This window comes from Pelobates fuscus, chromosome 11 (genome assembly GCF_036172605.1).
Source record: "Pelobates fuscus isolate aPelFus1 chromosome 11, aPelFus1.pri, whole genome shotgun sequence".
Lineage (NCBI taxonomy): Eukaryota > Metazoa > Chordata > Amphibia > Anura > Pelobatidae > Pelobates > Pelobates fuscus.
This window is the reverse complement of record NC_086327.1, coordinates 118,673,648-118,697,725: the sequence shown is the minus strand read 5'-3', so window position 1 is coordinate 118,697,725 and position 24,078 is coordinate 118,673,648. Positions and strand designations below refer to the sequence as shown.

Sequence of the window (24,078 nt, the reverse complement as noted above, 5' to 3'; positions counted from 1 at the left end):
GGTGGCTTTTTTGCCGACCCCCTGGAAAATGCCGCCCAAGGCAAATGCCTTGTTTGCCTCGCGGCTAAAATGTCCCTGCCGTGTGAGCTATGCGGCCGTAGGGCGCCCCCTGCTCCATGGCGCCCTGTGCGGCCGCACAGCTCGCACACCCCTAAGGCCGGCCCTGCTCCTCCCTCACTCTTCTCAATGAGTTGTTCTACAACTTATTGAGTAGCAAAGGAAAGATACAATCATCTGCACATGGGTGCACTCGCGGCTTCAGCACTGAGGATTCTTAATGATAAACCACTGATTGGTGTGTTACCCGGCACAGACTGTCTGTGTTGGGAAAAGAAGGGAGAGCTTGCAAAGGCTGTGGACAACAGGTTTACAATTTTTTCAAGCTGGCTTTTACACCTAAAGAAACATGCAGGAAACAAAATACATGCATGTTTTCTTTGAGCGTATATATATATACACATTGTCTTTTAAATTGTACCAAAACTCAATGGCATGCATCAGCATCCGATGAAATGTGATGTCTAACTTGACCTGTGTCTAGTTGAACAATGTGCTTCCTGCCTCATTTATTCACCAGCTGCCCAGATACACAGCCATGTACACTCACATATACATATACAAACAAATGAGTAGATACATTCTTGCAGGTTTTTTTATTTCCACATAGTAGTTTTAATTAAATGAAGCAAACAAACAAACAAAAAAAGATTCATGCTGCAAAAAAAAAAAACAGCTCTATATCAAGATCAAAAATTCCCCCAAAACATAATACACAATGACAAATGTATGAAAGAGCTACCAAATGTGCATGTGGCATCTCAGAGTGGGACATTTTGTGATTATTATTATTATTATTATTGCCATTTATATAGCGCCAACAGATTCCGTAGCGCTTTACAATATTATGAGAGGGGATTTAACTATAAATAGGACAATTACAAATAAACTTACAGGAACAATAGGTTGAAGAGGACCCTGCTCAATCGAGCTTATATTCTATAGGAGGTGGGGTGTAAAACACATTAGGACAGGAATTTGCAATCAAATAAGGTGGGCTGCCCTTTAGGAGAGGGCAAGAGACACGTATGTGAGGTAGGGGTTAGTCTTGGAGGCCATAAGCTTTCCTAAAGAGATGGGTTTTAAGGCACTTCTTAAAAGATGCAAGACTAGGGGAGAGTCTAATGGCGGTAGGCAGGCTATTCTATAGGAAGGGAGCCGCCCGCGAGAAGTCCTGCAAGCGCGAGTTGGCCGTACGAGTGTGGACAACGGACAGGAGGTGGTCACGGGCAGAGCGGAGAGACCGAGAAGGGACATACCTATGGATCTGTGAGGAGATATATGTGAGGGGCTAGAGTTGTTCAGTGCTTTATAAGTGTGAGTTAGTACCTTAAATTGACTCCTATAGCATACAGGAAGCCAATGTAAGGACTGGCAGAGGGGTGAGGTGTGAGAGAAATGACTAGAGAGGAAAATCAATCTAGCAGCAGTGTTCATTAAGGACTGTAGGGGTGCAGTATGGCTATTGGGAAGACCAATCAGGAGAGGGTTACAATAATCCATGCGGGAAATTACTAGAGCATGGACAAGCTCCTTGGTAGTATCTGGTGCAAGAAATGGGCGGATGCGGGCTATGTTTTTAAGATGGAATCTACAGGATTTGGCAACATGCTGGATGTGAGGCTCAAAGGTGAGACCAGAGTCAAGTATGATGCCAAGACAGCGCGCTTGCAAGGATGGACTGATGTTGGTACCACAAAATTGAAGGGAGAGCGAAAGAGGAGGATCAGTATTAGGAGGAGGAAAGACAAGGAGCTCAGTTTTTGAGAGATTGAGTTTCAGAAAGCGGGAGGACATCCAGTCAGAGATGGAAGAAAGGCAAGCAGTGACACGTTGCAGGACGGCAGGAGAGAGGTCCGGGGAGGAGAGATATAGCTGGGTGTCATCAGCATACAGGTGGTAGTGGAATCCAAAAGAGGTAATAAGTTTGCCAAGAGAGGCAGTATAAAGAGAAAATAGAAGGGGACCAAGGACGGAGCCTTGGGGGACTCCAACCGAGACAGGGCGAGGGGAGGAGGTATCATTAGAAAAGGAGACACTGAATGAGCGTTGGGAGAGATAAGAGGAAAACCACGAGAGGACAGAGTCACAGAGACCAAGCGATTGAAGAGTTTGAAGAAGGAGAGCATGATCAACGGTGTCAAAGGCCGCTGAGAGGTCAAGAAGAATTAGTATGGAGTAGTGGCCTTTGGATTTAGCTGCGATTAGGTCGTTAGTAACTTTGATAAGGGCAGTCTCTGATTGAAATCAATCTTATAGTACAATTCACGGTTAAGCAACTGTGACTCCATCTTGCTTGCTGGGAGAATGTGAAAATACATTATTTTTTCCAAATTCTATTCATTCAGAGAAGATTTGAGGCTCATGTCCATCTTATTCAGAGACTAAGCCGTAGAACTCAAAATGTGTCTAAGAAAACATTCAGATCTATTAGATCAACTTACATTTCATTGTACAAACCTACATTCTAAAGAAAAAAAAAAGAATAACCCATAATGATTACTACACTAACAATAGATTATTATATATAGTATTTAAAAAGATAAAGGATTAGAAACAACAAATGATGATTTTGGTTTTTTACTTTGTCTACCTAGACAGGCGAGCAATCACAAAATATGTAATACCAACTTCTGATGTAAAAAAAAATAAAAAAAAAGAATAATCTATAATTAAGAATATATTATTTAAATTTGATTTTACATGCACTCTTACTCCTTTTGGATCTTTTGGTATTGGGGAGTTTGCCCTGTCTAGAGCCTACTTATTTGAAACAGATAAAAAATACTCCTTTCTTTCAAAGATTATTCTCAAGATGATTACTGATTATTCCGCAGTACTGTGATTGAGAAAAAAAATACAAATCTATTAATTTTTTGTAATTATTCTAACACTATATATTAAAATGTTAAAACCATATTACTAATACACATATATCTATATTCTAACAATAACGTCACAGAGTAACACAAATCTAGATATACTGAGATAATATAAAATGATTGTCTCATAAGCTATATACCCATCTTTTAAGCTATTACTTATTATGTAAAAGTGTCTACACTTACTACAGATATTTCTGCAAGAATCTATTCATACTTTGAGGTGAATCTAAGGACAGATATGCCCCTTTACAGTTGAGTAAAACTTTATCTCACTGCTTTGCATCCATTCATCTTTGCTACTCCATTTCCATTGCGGTCTTTTTTGAAGATCCTGACCGCGGTGTGAGGGAGTTGGAGTCCCCCCGTGTTGGGTTCATGTGGCTGCTATTTAGATCTGCCTGGTAGTGTTTACATCTTGCCGACCCAGGTTAGTCTTCTGGACATTTTTTTTTTTTCTTCTGGTTATATTTACCTCTGGTGGGGGCCCACACCGAGGTCAGGTACTTTTATATTTATATTTATTATTATTATTATTATTATTGTTTATACTGGTATTTAGATTTTTTGTGTTTTTCATTACGCTATTTGCTGTGTCCACTCTATCTCCACTAAGTCATTGATCTTTAATTTTCCATTGAGGGTTTTCACCTTTAATTACTACAATTTAGTGTAGTTAGTTAGTGGATACATTTAGTTATTCATATTGTTGCTCTATTTTGTGATACATTTGAATTTATTGTTATGATTTTTTGTCTGGTTAGATTTAACAGTGGAGATTGGAATCAGACCCCTGCTTAGGATTTGTGAATTATTTTATTTTATTTGTCTAGGTTTATATTTATGAGCGCACACACCCAATTTTCTATTTCTGAGTGTATAACTCATCAAGTCGCTAGAGTGGGTTTGGAGCTGCTTTCTTTTATAATTTTGTTGTGTTATTTTTGTGTGTACCGCTTTTATATGAGTAAAACTATACCCAACTCTCCGACTCAAAGTCTGGATTCAATCTTTGATGTAACACTAATGCCATGATGGACTGGCCATAAACTGACCAGGCTATGACGCAAAAAGCATCATCTAAATAAATTAACTCATCATGACTTAATTGCTTAATAGTAACATCACAAACTCATTATCATAAAACACACCCCAATATTTAATTGGTAGATAAAGAAAGTAGGCTAATAGATTTCACACAATCACTAGTCTAATACTATCCTTACCTTTTTGTGTCATTTTACCCCACTCCCTCTAGCATGTAAGCTCATTGAGCAGGGCCCTCAACCCCTCTGTTCCTGTGCATCCAACTTGTCTGGTTACAACTACATGTCTGTTCGTCCACCCATTGTAAAGCGCTGCGGAATTTGACGGCACTATATAAATATCATAATAATAATAATAGGCAGAAATGAAGGAGGTAATTAATCCCTTTTAAAAATAGCAAGCCAGGGAGAAAGATGGGATTCTCTTGTGTCCAAATATTAAAAGAGAATACTATTCCATAATACGAAATATAGTCTGTATCTTGAAATGGGTTTCAGCAGCACTCATTTTAAAATACAATATTCGGGCATTGGCCTTAATACTATTCTAAATTGTAAATCCAAATATTTTAAGACTTATTCTTTTAATACTTATCTTTAGGGAACAACAGACCGGAATTATTTTATAGGTTTGATCATAACATTGTGATACTACATTCTTTTAATTGGTTAAGACAGAAACCATCGCTAAAGGGATATGTTTTAATTTTGATGCCCGTTACCCGTGAAATTACAAATAGTTTCTTGTATTATTCAGTAATTTAAAATTATTAAATTCTGTAATAGTGAGAGATTTTAAACTGCTTGAGATTGTTTTTGTTTCTGGGTGGTAAAGATACTAGTTCATTTAACTAACTGTGTTGAAATAACGCAAAGGTATTGAAACATTGTACCATGCTTGTCCAATGTTTTAAAGTGTTTGCTCGGTGAAAATTGGTGCCAGTAGTGAGAGAGTTAATTAGTGTTGCACGGAGAAACAACCTAACGGATTATTTACCTTATCTGCCTGTCAGCATCTGTTTAGTTGCCTATTGCCGTATTCTGTGTACTCTGTCTGCTACAATTTTTAAGTGTCCAATGTTTAAAAGACATCGTTCATTATAAAAAGAACACATTGAGTTATTTCATATGTTGATTTCTTAATGAATGATGTGTGTTTAAATTGGCATAATCCCTTTAGAAATTAAATGGGTATTCCTGGATCTTTGTTCCATAGGAGATAACAAGCTGATGGCATTATCTGTGTACTAAAACCTTTAAATTACTTGCTATGTATGCTGCCCCCTACTAGTAGATAATTTATTTTATTAACTACTAACTAGTCTCATATCTTGTCTAATATATAGTGATTTAGAAATTATCTTTTTGGGGGTTTTGTAATCATAATATTGCCATATTCTGCCTTATATTGTTGTTGCAAATATTCACTCATACACAAATGTTTATTTAATTAACTATCACAATAAACTTATATGTTTATAGATTTTGTGAATGATGGTGTGAAATCTAAATTCACTAATAAACATATTCGAGGTTCTAAAAGAATTAAAATGAGTGATTTAGCTCTTAGAGTTAATTAATAACGGGTTACATTTCCATAATATAGATTTTTGATATTAATACAAATGATGAATACATTTTTGATAATTTTTATAAAAATATAATTGTTAATATTTTATTACACCAAATATATTCTCACAGCATCCAACCAAAAAGAAACAAGGAATTATATAACTGCTTTATGAGAACAGGCCCTCCAGAAACCCAAATAAACCTAGAGAATGATGTGATGGATGTTGCCTAGCAACCAACACCCAGAATTTAGTGAAAATACCAAGAAGTATTTGATGTGAAGTGCATGTACTGATTGAGTCCTTTTAGCAGGCCTCAAAATGTATTTCCACTCCGAACCACTAGCCCTTGGTGATTGAACATTCAGACCAGGTAATTAGAGATTTAAGACTGATGAATGTGTCATAGCATGTGGTGGTGAGTAACATTTAGGTCTTTATAGTAGTATAGAACACTTGTTCAATATATCAGAGTTTGTAGACCATTTACTTAAGAAAACACTATAGAGTCAGCAATACAAACACTATAGAGTCAGGAATACTAGCACTATAGTATTAAATTAGCTGTGTAGGTAACCAGACTCCTATCTGTGGAGTTACAAGGTGAGTTTACTTATCTTTTATCCCTCGCTGAGTTTTGCCCCGACTGGCCTTGGCTCCATGGCTGATATCATCAAATTTGACAATCTCAGCCAATCAAATGCTTTCCCTTAGAAAGTATTTGGAGACTATTGTGCATGCACAGCAAAATGCCGTGCCAATCACCAACTACTCGTAGAGGTGCAGTGAGTCAATGTATCTCTATGAGGGAACTTTCTGCGCCTCCATGCAGAGCGTGGAGACCCCGAATGTCAGTGTTGCATGCATACTTTGCAACACTGACCCAAGAAGCACCTACAGTATCTGTCTGAGTGATCTGTCTGAGTGATTTTACTAAATGGTTAACTTGCACTGTATTTAATTGTCTGCATATTTATCTGTCTATCATCTATCATATTTGTTTCTGCTTATCCAAGGACTTCTTCATCCTGCTATTGAATGAAAAATGTTTGTGCATATTATAGATTCAAAATTCTTCAAAGACACAAAACTGCATTTGTTCAAAAAAATGAAAGGAATATTAAGATACTGAGCCGTAGACATATCACGAATGTACTTTTGCAGCTTTTGCATTTGTACAGTTCCTGAAAGAGGATGTGCTATGCTAACATTAATTGTTCTATGAGAAACAATTTGTTCGAGTGATAACCATCAATTAGAAATAAATGCATTAATGGAATGAAAGAGTGAGAGAGAGCACTAAAGACTTGATTGAAATCATAACGGTGGAGGCAGAAGTTGTAAGTTGCTAAATCCAGTATGGTCACTGAACAATGAAGATCTACAGAAGAACAAATGTATGCCCTTGCAAAGGAGGTGAGGAAAAAACCCAAAATGATTTAAAACAGTTTAGAAGAAAGGGAACAGTAATGTAAATGATACAGCTCTTTGTGGGAATAAATGTAATAGACTTATTCAATGAAGTCATTGGACAATTAGTTTTTAATGGGCTAAATTGCCTGGAATACATTAGAAGTTGATTCTAATCCAAACCAATCATTAGCAGTTTCTCTTGTTATTAGAGACATTAAGGATAGAGCATAAGGCAGCGTTGCTACATTTAATCTGGGTCTGTAGAATATCTCAACTGGGATCTTTAAGAAACAGTGGGTTCTAAACATAAGTGTACAGAAAAGCCAAACTTATTCATAAGGATCTAAGGAGCTATAAAGAGGAACTTCTAAAATCTACAACAAACAAATTGTTTCAGAACGAAAACCCTCAGATTACAAGCTACAATGTTACCAGTGACTGCCTGGATCTACTTCGGTTTATGGTCTCTACCCATTAGCTATGCAGGTTAGTTTATAAATGTGTTTATAAGTTTGTATATATTAAAATGTTGAAACGCTGAACATGTTACTGCAATGGATATAGAAAATGTAACTTTGTCTTACAACAAATATTTCAAGTATGTACCAGACTTGAACTTTTGGTTTCAAATGAATTGTCCAAGCTGCACAACTTTGGAATGCCATATGATCCGTGATTTGGAGTTTTGCCCATGTTATCAAATAAAAGAAAATGTTGATTGATGGGAAAAGATAGTTGATGGTTAGGGAACAGCTTCAAAATTAAATTGCTTTGTGATCTAACAACTAGTCACACACTATTGTGATAACTAAATATATATAAACATTAACTCACTTCCTTGGATTTTTTTCTGAGAAAAAAAGTCAGAATAAGACACAACTCTTTATCCTGCAACTGGGTACCACCATCGTAGTACTCTGTCAGTGATTGTAATGTGCCCTGTATTTACACCTGGCAGTCAGTAGATAGAAAGTATAATTATTAATAGCCAGGGCTTAAAATTTGAAGCCCTACACTACTAGATAGGCCTTAAAGGTTGCTCACCATTGCAAGCCATTCACCCTCAAAAGGTAAGGGTGAATTTCTACTCACCAGGGCTAAATTTCAACTCGCCAATGGCTAGTGCGATCTGAGATTTTGAGCCCTGATTATTAGCATTAATAAAGTGGCAACATATTATACAGCACTGTACAATTGGGGAAAAGGACAATACAATATACACAGACCGATACAAAAGATGCACGGAATGTCACGGAAACTGTTTCATACAAATTATTTAGCTAGATAGGCTGTGAGCTTACAATCTGAAGGTTAAAAAGGAAGTTGAGACCAAACTAGTATGGGTAATCTGTAGTTAAGGGCCAGAGAGAATTAAAGGATAAATGGAGCTACAGGCAACATGTAAATGGAAATGAGGAGGCATTTGAATGAGAGAGCAAGCAGTTGGGGAAGCCTGGCTACAAAGTTAGATGGAACCAGGGTGGGCAAGTTGGAAATGCTTAGTGGAAACTGAGTTTTTCTTTTGTTTGTTGGGCTTCCGGACTGAGGCCTAAGGAACATAAATTGTGTTTATTGGTAGAAGGGAAAAGGGGTGGAGAGGGGAGGAACAAACAAACATGTGTTGTTATAATTGAAAGGTGTGCCATCCAAATTCTATGAGCCACAATATTAACAATTATGTACATGAAATATTGGTAAAATACATTTACTGAGAAATAAAAAAACAATAAAAAAACTGCATGTATAAAAAATTGAAAATTACTGTGGAGACTAGAGGTATAAATGATAACATTGTTCTAATAACAAATAATAATATGGTAACAACGGTGGGATAAATCAGATAAGTATCCTGCAAGTTTCATTCAGTTTCATTCACTACCTGAAAGTTACAGGGAGAGGTGGACCTTTTTTTTTCTCTTATATAAAAAGAAGAAAATAGATTAAACAATGTTTATATTTCTCATCCTCAGTATTTGCTGTGTCAGGACTGACCTGGATTGGGATGTAATTTGCTAAATCTTTAATATAAATCTAAAAAAGGAAATTGAACATCACATGAAAAAAAAAGTTATAGGCCGTTTTCAATATTTTATTCAATGGCATACACTGAACAGCCACAACATTACGACCACTGACAGGTGAAGTGAATGACATTGGTTATATAATTACAATGGCACCAGTCAAGGGATAGGAAATCTATGGGATAGGAACAGTCAGTTCTTGAATTCCACATGTTGAAAGCAGGAAAAATTAAATGCAAGTTAAATGTTCTGAGTTACTTTGACAAGGACCAAATAGTGATGGCTAGATGACTCAGTCAGAGCATCAACAAAACGGCAAGTCTTGTGGGGTGTTCCCAGTATGCAGTGGCTAGTACTTACCAAAAGTGGCGTAAGTGCGGCCAACAGTGAACCGCCATCATGGTCATGTGTGCACAAGGCTCATTGATGTACATTGGGAGTGAAGGCCAGTCCAAAGCTCAAATTGTTGAAAATGTGATGCTGGCCATGTTAGAAAGGTGTCAAAACAAACAGTGCTTTGCAGTTTGCTGTGTATGTGGCTGTATCTCTGCAGACTGGTCAGAGTGCCCATGATGACCCATGTCCCCCACAAAAAGTTCATTCAGTGAGCTTCGAAACTGGAAGGTTGTTTTTTCTTTTATATTAGATGGGTGACCATGTATGTGTGCATTGTTTATCTAGGAAATAAGACAGGCTTGTGGAGGCAGTGTTATGCTCTGGGTAATGTTCTGCTGGAAAACTCTGGATCCTGGCATTCATAGGGATGTTCCTTTGACAAATACGACCTAAATTCCTCAGATCTCCGATTGAAAATGTGTGGAATGTGCTATAACAACACATATGATCCATTGGGGCCCTACCTCACAACTTGCAGGACTTATAGGATCTGCTGCTAAGGTCTTTATGCCAGACACCACAGGACAAATTCAGAGATCTTGTGTAGTCCATGCCTCGATGCATCAGAGCTGTTTTCACAGCATGAGGGGGACTTACATGATTTTAGGCAGGTGGTTTTAATGTTGAGGCTGATCAGTGTAAATTCTAGAGAATTGACAGTTCCCCTTTAATGCTTACAGAAACATATTCCTTCTTAGAATAAAACCAAATGATATACACTAGAGTAATGGTAGGCAACATTCAGATCTCCTCTAATGTTCTGCCTGCATTATGGCTGTGAGAGCATTATGGGAGATGTAGTCCACAACATCTGGAATACCAAATGTTGCCTATCCCTGAAAGGCATATGAAAAAAGAAACATTTATTATCTCTTTAACATATTGAATTCCCTTTAGCAACCCAGGAGAACAAGACTTTGAAGTACTCCAAATCAGCTGTTGCGCGTCTCACATATGACCTGATGGATGGGTACCAGAAAGAGGTTAGACCAGTGCGTGACTGGAGAAAGCCCACCATTGTGTACATAGATTTTATTCTATATGCCATCCTGGGAGTGGTAAGTTAAATAACTGTCTGTGATACATACTCCTTGTCAATGTAATTTTATATCCAAGATATTATCATTATCAAAAGTGATAATATATTCTAATTTAATATCTAGTAGATGCAGAATAGTAATGCACCCAATGTTTTCTAGTAGAATTCAAGAGACTATTAAAAAAAAGTTCCATAAAATGTTGTCATCTAAAAATACTGTATATGGCTTGAAAATATTAATTTAATTCTAGTACACTAACAACAACTAGCTACATAAATTTGACTAACCCCTTTACATTTCTGAATACCCAGAGAGCATCATACATTTGAAAAGAAAAGACATCTGTAAATGTGGCTTTAAATATATATATATATATATATATATATATATATATATATATCATTCTTTATTTTTCAGTGCAATGAAAATATACACAAAAGAATTATGACATATAATGCAGTTTGATTCGTAGAGACTTGGCATGAAGGAAAAACAATACATGTCATGATTATCTGCACATTTTAAAAGTTAAAGAACACAATGCATAAGCCTAGTAAATTGTCATGTCACTACAGTAACCATACTGTAACTAGTAAACAATGAATATGCAGTAGACACTGTTATGAGAAACAATAATGTACGTACGAGATAGACAAGTAATTCAAAGGTGGTTGGCTATGTTAGACTTATTCCTAAGGTATCTGTCTCCAAGACAATAGTAGCAGATCCCCTAAGTCCTGCAAGTTGTGAGGTGGTGCCTCCATGGATTGGATTTGTAGTCCCATCACATCCCACAAATTTAGCTTGGCTGCTGCTACTAGGTGTTTCTACAAATTGTACTTGGAGATATTCTGAAGAGTAATTTGATTCTTCAACTGTCTGAGATCTTTCTTTTTTACTGATACAGGTAAGAGGCATTTTTAGGAAAAGGTTTTTGATTGTACAAGGTTTGATTTCCTATTGGTAATTGGTAAGGTATCTGATTTGAGCAGTTAGGTGTTTGCTAATTGCTATTGATTGTTTGTTAATATACTATTGAATGTTAATAAACATAGGCCCACTCAGGTGTTAAACATTCAAAGGGGGTGGTTCATTTAGGAGTTATATAGGGCTTGTAGAAATTAGCTTGAATAACTTGGCTTGACTGCTGCCACTAAGTGCTGCTACAAAGTGTACTTGGAGATATTCTGGAGGTAGTCTGAGGTATACAGGAAGTGGAAAAAAGGTAATATTTGTTTTGATTTAAATTCTTCACCTCATTAAAATGGCATACTTAGTTCAGTGTAATAGTTGTTATGCATTTGTTTCACGTTCCACTTTTGGAGGTTTGGATGCTGTCTAATCTGTAGACAATTCTCTATATTGCAGCAGGAGATTGTATTTTTGAAGTCTGAGATTTGTAAATTAGCCGTTACACAAGCTCAGGCTGGGACTGTTGCAAACTAACTGCCTTCAGCCATATGGCCTCTGCCTCTTAATTAATAAACGAATTTCTTTGAAATGTTAATGATCATTAGCCTTGTGTTCAAGTATTATATCCAAAAGAAAGATATATTAATATTTACCCACAGAATAATAATTAAGCCTCATTTTTGCTATATTTGGAATGTGACCAGCACGATCTTCTAATCAAGCCCAAACATAATTTGCGTAACTTTAACCATAGGGGAAGGGATTGTGATGTCTGCTATATTGGGTCACAAGTAAGGAATATGAAATATCTATGGATTGGGAAAATGGTAACAAATTCATTGATGCAATTTAATTTCTATGGCAAGTACATAAGAGGTGATAGAACCAAATGTTTCCATTTGGATTGATGTTGGTCTGGAACACAACTCCTCCTCTGGTAATCCACAGGGTATATATCCAATGATACTGAGATGTGTTTTTATGCTCGCTGGGGGCCAGAATCTAATTCTAAGTGAGTCACCACCTTTTCTTACTAGAGACCCCCTGGGGCAAAAGTTTTACTTTGAAAACCTGAGTAAGTGATTAGGACTTCTGTTATTTTATCCCTTTTGTTTTATCTGTTGTTGGTGTAACAAATTTGATTGCCATCTATATTTTTGTATGCACTGTGACTATTTTTTGCTCATAATAAATATTCATTTATCAAGTTCTGCCTTTGTCTGGCAATGGAACACAATACCTGAAGAGACTAATTAGTATTTTGAAATTACATATATATTGTGCTAAGTTACAATTGGTGGGTTTTTATTATTGGGTTACCTCGGGGACCAAGGCACCCTATTTATAAATTGTCTTGTTGGTGGCAGTGTTAAAATAGTAATAGCAATATCTATATTATTATGCTTAAGTGGGGGTGGTGGGGGTGGTGTTAAAGGGGGTTTTATCATTATTTCCGGTCCAGTGCAGACAAATAGTGAACTTTAACCCTTTCACCACCACAACTACTTCACGCACACTCTTGAAAGAGGGGGAGTTTGTGACACATACACAATCGACACTGTTCTCTCTCCTGTGACTGTTTGTCTAAAGTTACCTTACTCCTTTCATTCATCCTGTATTTCACATATCCTTATTGAAGCCTTACGTGCCTGATACATTTTACCAGAACTCTTCCTCCACCAGGACCAGTACAAGTCAACGGCGAAGAACAGTATGAGGTATCCAAAATCTTTGATTTCCATATATATTGTGGCAAACTACAGTATCTTATCCACTGGAAGGGGTATGGTCCAGAAGAACCTGGGAACCTTCCTCAAATCTCCATGCCCCACGTCTGGTCAGAACATTTCATCTCTGTCATGCTGGATGTCCTGCCCCCTTACACTTCCAGAGGATGTGTCGTAGGAGGAGGGGTATTGTCACGACTTACCTACATCCCGTTGCTGCTCCAGCAGCGATCCTTTACCGTGACTGCCCAAACCTGCGCATTTGCAAATACTCGGGGCGGGATGCGACCTATGAACATTCATCGCATCATGTCTCCTAGGCGATGGTAGATGCTTAGAAGGCGCGTGCAATCATCCCATGCCGATACTCACCTGTAGAAACAGCTGGGACTACATTAGAAGTTAATTTAAACTCTCCTAGCAATAGATGATGGACAGAACCTTACACCAATAGAGTGTTAAGGAGACTTTACATTTGCCCCCTATTTAAACAAGGCACAGCTGAGTCTTTTTGCTCAATTGTTCTGTGCTAACCTACCCTGCTACCTTGTTGTTTGTTACCTGTTCTCTTGGATTTACCTGACCTTTGGCCTTGTCTATCAATAGTGAACCTTGCTGTCTGGATTTTGACTATGGATTGCCTGACCTTGCTCTTGCCTTGCCCATTATCGAACTGAGTTTATTATTTGGACTTTTGTTGCTTGTTTTTCAAGTACTGCATTTTGGGTTTCATAACCCCAACGAGTGAAACCATCACTATTTGGCCCTTCTTAAAGTCACTCAGATCTTTCACTTGCCCATTTTTTATGCATCCAACACATGAAATTCAAGAACTGACTGTTCACTTCCTGCCTAAAATATCCCACCCATTGAAAGTTGTCGTTGTAATGATTAATCAATGTTATTCACTGCACCCGTGTCAGCAGTTTTAATGTTATGACTGATCAGTGTATGTGGACATTTTACATAAGGGCTGGTTGCAGGACCTTTTATGAAATTCCAGATTTTTTATTTTTATATTAATGGTGAAATAAACTTTTTATACATTGGAGTATTTCACACAGTATTCACTTTAAGAATTGTATTCACCAGAAATAAGCAAATATAAAAAAAACGATGAGGCTCAATTGTTCTCAAGTTGTTTCATTCATCGAAAACCTTTATTACTGTAGTTTTTCTAAATCATGACAATTGGGCAAGAGGGGTTCTGTTCAGTTTACATTTAATATGACGTTTAATTACTTTATAATCTGTTCTGAGTATCGCAGATCTATTGTGTGGCTAGATACATTTATGAAAGCTTTTGTTTTTTTCTGTCTTTAGAATGAAAAGAGACAAATGCTGTCAACTTACATTTGGTACAAGCAGGTAAGTAGCCTTTACTAATTCGCTTTTCTACTTATGCAACCATTTAAAGGCTTTAATTTTTGGCATAAAGGCATTGCTAGAAATGTGAAAATCTTGAATAAATATTGGCTTGGCTTAGAATAACCATAGCAAAATGTAACCTGCTTTTTTAATATAAATTAAGGGAAATGAAGTGGAAACTGTAACTTTGAATGAATTTTGATGTTCTCTTTACCAATCCACCATATTTACCAAATAGGTTTTTCTAAGGACTGAAAACTAAAAGTAAATGTAGAAGACTACACATCAATCCTGGAACTGGACATCTCCATCTTAGCTTCCTGTTAATCATTGCTGTAAAAAGAGGAGACATAAAACAGTGTTTAGATTCTTCTCCTCATTTGTATTGCGTTCCTTGGCTGTGCCTGCACTGAAGTAGAATGTAATGTTATTTGCTAAATTTTATGGATTTTAAAAGGAAATGGGATATCACCTGACAAGGTTACCACATGTCAGAGGGCATTTTCAATGTTTTATTCCAATGTTATACTTACCATAGAAATTACCATACAGATTCAAGGTGTAAAAGTTTAATGCCTTTAAAATTCAGGTTATTCAATCTTTGTCTTCTTTAGATATGGAAAGATGAATTTCTTACCTGGGATCCTAAGGACTATGATAATGTTACTGAGATCTCCTATTCAACAGAAAAGATCTGGACTCCAGACATGTTTGTTGTAGAATAGTAAGTACTTAACGAAAACACATTTTCTGTTCATATGTATACGATAACAATAAACAAATATAGCACAACTAAGGGTATGAGATGTTTTTACAAACAAAGGATTGTAGAGAATTGACAAGAACCCTTTGAATTGTTGGCCAAAAAAAGTCAAATTGGACACATTTGTTTAAGGGAATCTACAGTGTTAGGAATCCAAATCTGTATGCCTAAACCTATAGTGCATTGGTCCCTTCCTCCCTTGCGCCCTCCCCCTCCGGCAAATAAAGGGTTAAAAAAACGTTTTATTTACTCCAATGGTATAAGATACACCTATACCAACAGTGGAGCGAATCAATAAACAAAAGGGGTAGCTTACCATGTGTGCATAATTGTATGTACAGAAGATGATGTCCAGCACATACAAACAGAAAAAAACAATATCTAGTGCAGATGGTAATGAACAACAATGGTGTATTTATTCCTTAAAATTGGGACACTCACATGTAATGGAGCCTGTGTATATGGCTGCTATGCTCTTAGGGCAGCATTACACCACTTCCTAATTAAGATATTCCCTCGGGTGGAGATAGGAGGAAAAAGAATCCAATAAATAGTATATCCAGTATAAAAACCTCTAAAAGTATAAATAAGGTATTGTGGTCACCTTTTTAAGAGTCTTAAAATCCAGGTTCTAAGGTATACAGGTATGGTGCCACTATAGAGGGGATGGCACTTCCTCAATGAAGGCTTCAAAGGATTCTTAAAAATACTAGTATCAATTAACAAAAACAAAAAAACAGTAAAATAAATAAATAAATACTGTCCACATGAATGTTTCGCTCCTTCCCTGAGCTTCTTCAGTCAGCTGTGAAAATCTCAGAGAATCTTACTTTTTATATATCCTATGGATCCTCCTCTTAGGTCTCATGTGGTATTGGGCCAATCATAGCAAATTCGGGATTCCCAACCCTTTAATTATACATGTCCACCTGTTTAGGTACAATCCAATTTGTTGGCGTTTTTTCTGCTATACTACAACTTTAAATTTATTGGTGGTTTGTGGTGATGGACATAAACTTGCAACACACATTCCATGGTTGGCGGCAGTGGCATTGCAGAATATACCGCAGGTGCTGGAGGAAGTCTTGCACCTTGTCAGACTTTCTACATTATACATTTGTTTTGCATTAATACAGCACAGCCCTCACCCTTGCTAAACAATACTACTTTTCCTCTCTCATTAGTTCATGCTCCTGCAATCCAAGGCATCATTTTAATACCTTTATCTCTCTTCTTCGCCCTGATGTGGCCACCCGACAAACTAATCTTTCAGCTGATAGTTTTGCATGTTACTTTACTGACAAGATTAAATAGTTAAGGAATGAATTCTCCTCCCTTATTCCCTCTCTATCTCAACCTCACTTGGACCATACCATCCCTACCCTCCAAGACTTCTCTCCAGTTACTAAACAGGAGGTGGCTGTGCTTCTCCTTTCCTCTCATCCCACCACATGTCCACTTGATCCCATACCATCCTACCTCATCAGATCTCTCACCCCTTGTCTGGTGCAGTCGGTAACGCACATCTTCAGCTGCTCTCTTTCTTCTGGTGTTGTCCCAGCTATCCTTAATCATGCTACTATTGTACCTGACCTCAAAAAGCCATCTCTTGATCCAACTTCCCATTCCAACTATCGTCCCATAACCCTGCTTCCTTTTTCCTCTAAGCATTTTACCCATCTGACTTGCTTCCTCAATTCCAACTCTCTCTTTGACCCTCTTCGGTCTGTATTCTGCCCCCTCCACTCCACAGAGACTGCTCTTATTCAAGTTACAAACAATCTAATTGCAGCTTAATCCAAAGACCACTACTCCATACTAATTCTTATTGACCTCTCTGCTACCTTTGACACTGTTGATCATGGCCTCCTTCTTCTAACTCTTCAATCTCTTGGTCTCTGTAACACAGCCCCATGGTCCTCTTCCTATCTCTCCCAACGCTCTTTCAGTTTCTCCTTTTCCAATATATTTTTTAAAATTTTTGAAAGTGCATGTTGACATATCATGAGTTACAGTGAAATATGCATCATGGCATAATACAGGTTTAGAGGAATCACATAACTTGTCAAGTGGAACTGCACGCATTTTTTTATTTTTTAACATGTCATGGTACAAGAACTGGTAGCAGTGCAAGCCGGTACTCCCAGGCTTATGACCCCTTTAGGAGTTTAGCCAACATGCAATATTACATCCTTTGAGGTTGAAACTTAATGTTTAAGCTGTTGTTGCAAAATAAAGTTAAGTAAAATGAAAGGTAAAAAAAGGAGGTAAACAAGTTGAGACTCCACTAGTGCAACAGTGAGCCACCTCAGCAGATATTTACCACTCTAGGGAACATGTGTTAAGCACAGGCTGCATTTAGTTGTTTGGCAAGAGTAATCAAAGCCCCCAGCGATATTGTATGCCTGCTGTTCTCAGGCGGCTGGTAAGGTGGTACATTGTTTTCCGCCAGTGCAGCATGGCCCTTGTTAAGTCCTGAAAGAAGAGCAATTGGGCATTTTAAAATTCCAGGGGTGTCTTGCCTCTCACCACCGTGATTATGGTAGATTTGTCTTGCGATGTGGCACAGCACGGAATAACATCCCAAGCTTCTGTGGATGGTGAGTTGGGCCCTGCTGGTAAGTGGCACATGCCCTCCAGAGATATTTTCCGGGTAACTGACGGAGACAGGATGGTGGCCATTAGTCTCCTGAGAAAGTGTGGCAGTTCAACTAATGTGATCACTGCAGGTACACCACAGAGCTTAATGTGGTTGCGGTGCTATCGATCCTCTTGGGTGGACACCTGTACCGATAGTGCCTGGTGGGCTGCTTGTAATGTTTGCAGTGTGTCTGTGAGGTTAGACACACTGCTGTTTAATTTGAGAATGTTCTCCTCCACGACGCTTACCCTTTCGGTGGTTTGGCGAACATCCGCCTTCAGGGTGCTGATATACGTGGCAAGCAAGTCCTGGAGTTTTTTCATCCATCGTTGGAGGTCATGTTTTGTGGCAAAGGTCTGATCCCCTGGTTCTTTAAAGGCTGGGAGCATGGTGTTGTGTTCCCTTCTACCCATGGTGCCGGTGAGTGGGCTTGTGGAGTAGGCCACGCTTGGGCAGGTAAGGCCTGTTGATGCAGCAGCACTCCAATATCTGGTTGTTCAGCTGTTGAGCCCAGCTCCAACTTCTGTGTGCAGAGCCTCATTGTTGTGGAGGTGTCATTAAGTGTGGAGGTGTCTTCCTCCTCTGTGTCTAGGTCATCATACACCCGAGTGCCTCCGAGGTGAGTCTCAAGGTTATGTATGGAAGGCAGGGGGTAGGCCCTGCTTTTGCATTTGACCTTACTGGACTTGAAAGAAAGGCATCTATCTGCTCCTCTGAGTGCCCTGGGCCAGTGTGTGGTCTTAATCTGGACCGGATGGTGGATGAGTTACGCGATATCAGCAGATTATGTATATCGAAGTTGGGAACCAACATAGATGGTATCAGTTCAGCTTTGGTACCAAGCCCTGCCCCACTTTTATATGCTTTTATTCCTGAGGAACACATAACTACAGCCAAGAGGTGAGTAGTCTCTCATAAAGACTCCAAGGTGCAAAAGTACAGCTGAATTCCAGGCTCTAGTCCATGTGAGTGGACAGCTATAAGGAATTTTTTTGTGGTGGAATATATATTTTCATTGTACCATACATTTTTCACTATTGTGCTAATTTTAGCTATTTTTGTACTGGCACTTTATAGGTGGCACTAACATTTTCTGTGCATTCAAAAACTTTTTGCTGTTTTTCAGCACATTCCTTACATTATTACATAACTGGTTAGCACTTTATGCAACTCAAAGTCATTTGTTTTATATTTTCTTATATTGAATCACTACACTAAATTTGTGGTTATTTATTTATGGTGTTTAAAGGATGGACTTAAGAGTGGAAAGCACATTTGCACACTATTCATAGTTTTTTAATAAAAGGAAAATAATTAAATCACATTTTTATACTTTGTAGTTTTGATATATGCTTTTATAATATATGCTTTTATAAAGGTTAAACTGTTAATTTATTTTCATCTATTGTCTGGAAATTAAGTTGAAAATGATTTCTTAAAAATCTTCAGTGTAATAAGTGTATAAGAGATCCAATGTTCCACTAAACAGGATCCAAATGTTTCATACCTGCCTTAGAATTACCTTACATTTCACACTGGACTCCATGTAGTAGTTGGTGGCAACAGAAAACAGCATAATCTTTTATGTCAAAATGCTATTCACTAGTTGATATAGCTAAGTAGTACAACCATAGCTAAATGTTTGCATTGAAAACCAACAAACAAATGCAGTGGTGGCTGGTGAAGTTTTAAGATGGTGGGCGCTTGACTCCTTCCCCAGAATTTTACTCCTCCCTATACAGGGCAGAGATGCTTAAACATTACAGAGAGCTGAGTATAATACAGAGATGTTAATACAATAAAACAAACTGGGCACAACAATCATTACAGATTAAAACAGATTGAAATCAAAATTTAGATCAGTCCTCAGAGTCCCAGCCCCCGTCCTACAGTTTGTAGATTTACAAATGATTAACTAGCCACAGCATGAGTGTCTTAGGTCTCAGCTGTAGAGTGACTAAGCAGTTTAAAGAAGATGGTGGGTATGTGCATTAGGAGTTATTACAATTATTAGTGACAGACAGCACAGTGCTGTTTGTCAGAAATGCCTCCTCCCCTTGTCACCCCTGTGCTTCCCTGTCTTTATATATTATAATTATATATTTGAGTAAATTGCTTAATCAGCCCTCAGGCAGTCACTTAGACTATTGGGAGAGAGAAAAAGCTAATATTATACACTTACATTTGGCAGGGGCCAGGAGATGTTGCTGCTATGCTTTGTTACTTCCAAGATGACTTTTTGCATCTCTCTCCTGTGAGCATTGTAACCATACCCCCTGCTGCTATGAGCCAATGATGGTCCCTGAATAAAGGGCATAGCATGCCTTCACTTATGGGTAACTGGTCCTGCTACCTGAATGGCAACTCAATAGAAATTCCTGAAATTCCTTCTTAAAGGTCACAAGGCATGAGCAAAACCTGCTGAAACAGGGCAGACTTCACACCAGCCCCATTTTTTGAAATGCCTAAATGCTCTCATGTTTGAAACCTATTGCGGATTTAAAGAGACAAAATTTTTTTATATTATTTGACTTACCATCCTCCCCTCCAGAATTTTAGAATTGTACTGGTGGGTACTGCCCCAGGTGGTCCTATAGACAAGAGTCCATTGCTAGACAAGGGTCCATTGCATGCTTTGTTGTGAAAATCTTACTGTTCCCGGGCTATGTGCAGAAAAATGAATACAGGTTTCAATAATTTGCTGGACTACAACTACAAATAAATTAGCAAGTCAAAAAATCCATGACAATAAGAAGTAGATCACTAGCCTTGTATTCTATTAATACAAGGCTAGTGAAAACATATAGTAAAATAGAAAAAATATATAAAATAAATAAGTAGTCAGTGCATGTTAATGCAATAAAATAACTGATATGTAGTACCACGCATCGTAGATACTGAATTTTATTAAACTTATATTAAACATTTCCATTTTACAGGAACTCGGATAGTAGCTAATTTTTTGAGTGTCTATTTAAAAAAATATATATTAAAACAGTAGGACACAAAATGGTACCCAACAATAAAATAAAAATGTATGCAAAAAATCAAGGAAATTGTTGCAAATATGTTCAAAAGGTCAATTTCGTTGACCAATCCTTGGATCAGGTAATCTAGAGAGCCATGGAGAAAGTAAAGTAAACAACAATTAGGTATAATTACATCAAATAGGAAGAAACAAAGCAAAAGCCAAAGTTGGTTGGGTGATACAGACTACCGTAACCATAATATGGCCTTGATTTACTTTGTTTTAATAAACATCAGAATGTTTAAAATTATTAATTTACAAAAATGCCCATAGACCTTAATGGTGACTCGTGTAGATAAATAATTTGAAAAGCTTTTTTTCCCCAACAGATTGGAATTATTTCTGACTTTGCTTCAAATTAATTAAATTGAGCACAATGTAAGTAGGAAGCTCTTCTCTTCTCTGGTCCTGGCTCTCCCTCCTCACCTCCTCTCCCTCGCAGCTCATTGGTAAGCTGGGTGGAAGTGACTTATTCTCACTTTCTACCAGCACAGTGACTTTACACAGAGCAGGTGGCCTGGTTGTGCTGTTAAAGGGCTGTGGTGCCTGGCTGGGACCCTAATCAGAGATGGCCCTCAGGTGGCGCTAAGTGCATGAGCCACCTGATGGGCCCTCATAAGCTTGAGTACCCTGGTGCAGCCGCACAGGTGGCATTGGTGGTAGTTCCGCCTCTGCATAGAAAAACAGACTTGATAGTTATAAGACAAGGCAAAATGTATCTCTTCCATGACTCTAATGGATTCTACTTTTAAAACGTCTCTAAGTGTTACCTTCCAAAAATCTGTAATTAATTTCTTGCCTGCAGTTAACAAAGAGGTGTGACTTGAGAAGGGAGTCTGATGTGTTTCCAATAATATGACCTGAAATAAACTATCAATAAATAGACTTAGTATTATAGGGTAGTACAACCTTAAGGACTACTCTAAACGGCAAAAAGTTGTAATAACCTGGCAACATTATTAAGGCCATTAACGTGCAGAACACGTCCTTCACTGGGAGCTAGTGACAGTTGTGAGGCCTTTGAGTTAGAGTTAGCAGAGCCCGCTACACTAAGCATGAAATGGAGTGGTGCACGCTCCCAAACTTCAAGGATACTGCTGCAGAGTGTGGTATGACACAGAGTGAAGTTTCTTTTGTGAATGAATCCATATCTTCGTATGAAAAGTCCTTGCACAGTGCCAGTGATGAAGAGCTGCTAATTTAAAAACAACTTGAAAGTAATTTTGGCCTTTATTTAAAAAGCTTTCTCAATGATTCATGGTTGTTAGAAAAAAGCTGTCTAATTCAATAAGATTCTTCATGAATATGTATAGATACATAGTTTTGAAAGTTTTTCTAACAGTATTGTATCATTTGAAAATCTTGTTAAATTGAGGCCGGTGTTTGATGCCATATCATTAGTGACTTAGACAGTAAAGGCAAGGTTGCCTGTAAAGTTGTCTGTGAAAGTTATAACTGTCAAGTATCATAGCAGCTATCAAACTTCTATTATACTTTGAGTTGACCGCATACTCAACAGTTCCACACTGGGTAACTGAAAGTTTTTGTCTGTTGTTTTTACTTTAACATTTTTGGTGATAGGTGCTTTGGATTTTGTTTCTGTGTATCTTCATTAATAAACAAAAAATCTATAGTGAACACAGTATATAAATATATTTGGTGCATATATCTATATTTTGCATTTAAAATAGAACATTACACTGATCAGCCACAACATTAAAAACACCCGACTAAAATCATGTAGGTCATCTTCCTGCTGCCAAAACAGCTCCGATACATCAAGACATGGATTCTATAATACCTCTGAATCAGATTTGGTGTTCCAGCACATTCCACAGATGCTCAATCAGATTGAGATCTAGGGAATTTGGAGGCCAAGGCCACACCTTGAACTCTTTGTCATGTTCCTCAAACCATTCTTGAACAATTTTAGCAGCATGGCTGGGTGCATTATCTTGTTGAAAGAGGCCACTGCCATCAGTGAACACCATTGTTATGAAGGTGTGTATGTGGTCTGCAACAATCCCTAAGTAGGCGTTATGTGTCAAATCAACATCCACATGAATGCTAGGGCCCAAAGTTCCCCAGCAGAACATTGCCCACAGCATAAGACAGTCTCTGTAAGTCTGACATGTTTCCTGCTGTTATCTCTTCCTTAGGTAAACAACACACACCTGGCCATTTACATGATCTAAAAGAAAATGTGATTTATCAGGCAACCTTCCTCTATTGCTTCTTGGTCCATTTCTGACACTCATATTTCCATTGAATGCGCTATTGGTAATACACCGGGGTCATCATAGGCACTCTGACCGGTCTGCGGCTACGCAGCTCCACATGCACGTTGTATGTTCTGACACCATTCTATCATGACCCGAATTAGGTTTTTCAGAAATTTTAGCTACAGTAGTTATTTTGTGTGATCAGACCTGATGGGCTAGCTTTGGCTCCTGACGTGCATCAATGAGCCTTAAGTGCCCATGGCCCATGACCAGTTGTTCTTCCTTGCACCACTTTTAGTAGGAATAACGACTGCATACCAGGAACACCCCATAAGACTTGCCGTTTAATAGAAGCTCTGACTCAGACGTCTAGTCATCACTATATGGCCCTTGTCAAAGTCAATCAAATTTTTTCGCTTGCCTATTTTCCCTGTTTCCAACACATGAAATTCAAGAACTGACTGTTCACTTGCTGCCTAATATATCTCACCCTTGACATGTGCCATTGTAATGATATAATTAATGTTATTCACTTCACCTGTCAGTGGTTTTAATGTTGTAACTGAGTATTGTTTTCTGCTATTGCATTCATGTAAATATATATTTGAGCATAAATAAACATATAATAATTATAAAAATGCAAAAAAATATATATTTTTAATCACTAGATCTTCTAAGCTGTTGGAAGGAGAGTTTGACATTCAAAAAATCCTTCCTTTGTCAAATGGGAAAAGGATCTCAATTTATCTTATACCCCTTTCAAATGGTACCAAACTACTATCCAATTAAAAAAAATATTCATTGTATCTCTTTGTTGGAACTACATTTAAAGATTATATATAGATGGTACTTGGTTCCTTCTAAGCTTTATAAAATGTATGAAATATATTAACCTCCTTGTCGGAGATGTAAAAAAGAGACTGACACGATACTCCATATATGGTATAGCTGTCATATATTAAAAGATATTATATTAAAGTCTGTATATCCT

General features: G+C 37.7%; 1 protein-coding gene across 1 annotated transcript in view; it reads left to right on the top strand.

Moving 5' to 3' along the window:
* Positions 1 to 7,377: 7,377 nt before the first annotated feature.
* Positions 7,378 to 24,078, top strand: part of LOC134576962 (5-hydroxytryptamine receptor 3A-like) — a 30,140-nt gene continuing 13,439 nt past the window's right edge. Inside the window, exons 1-4 of the mRNA XM_063435621.1 lie at positions 7,378 to 7,455; positions 10,284 to 10,444; positions 14,389 to 14,433; positions 15,048 to 15,157. Coding sequence (XP_063291691.1) covers positions 7,395 to 7,455; positions 10,284 to 10,444; positions 14,389 to 14,433; positions 15,048 to 15,157 — 377 coding nt within the window. The 5' untranslated portion in view covers positions 7,378 to 7,394. The remainder of the gene's footprint in view (positions 7,456 to 10,283; positions 10,445 to 14,388; positions 14,434 to 15,047; positions 15,158 to 24,078) is intronic.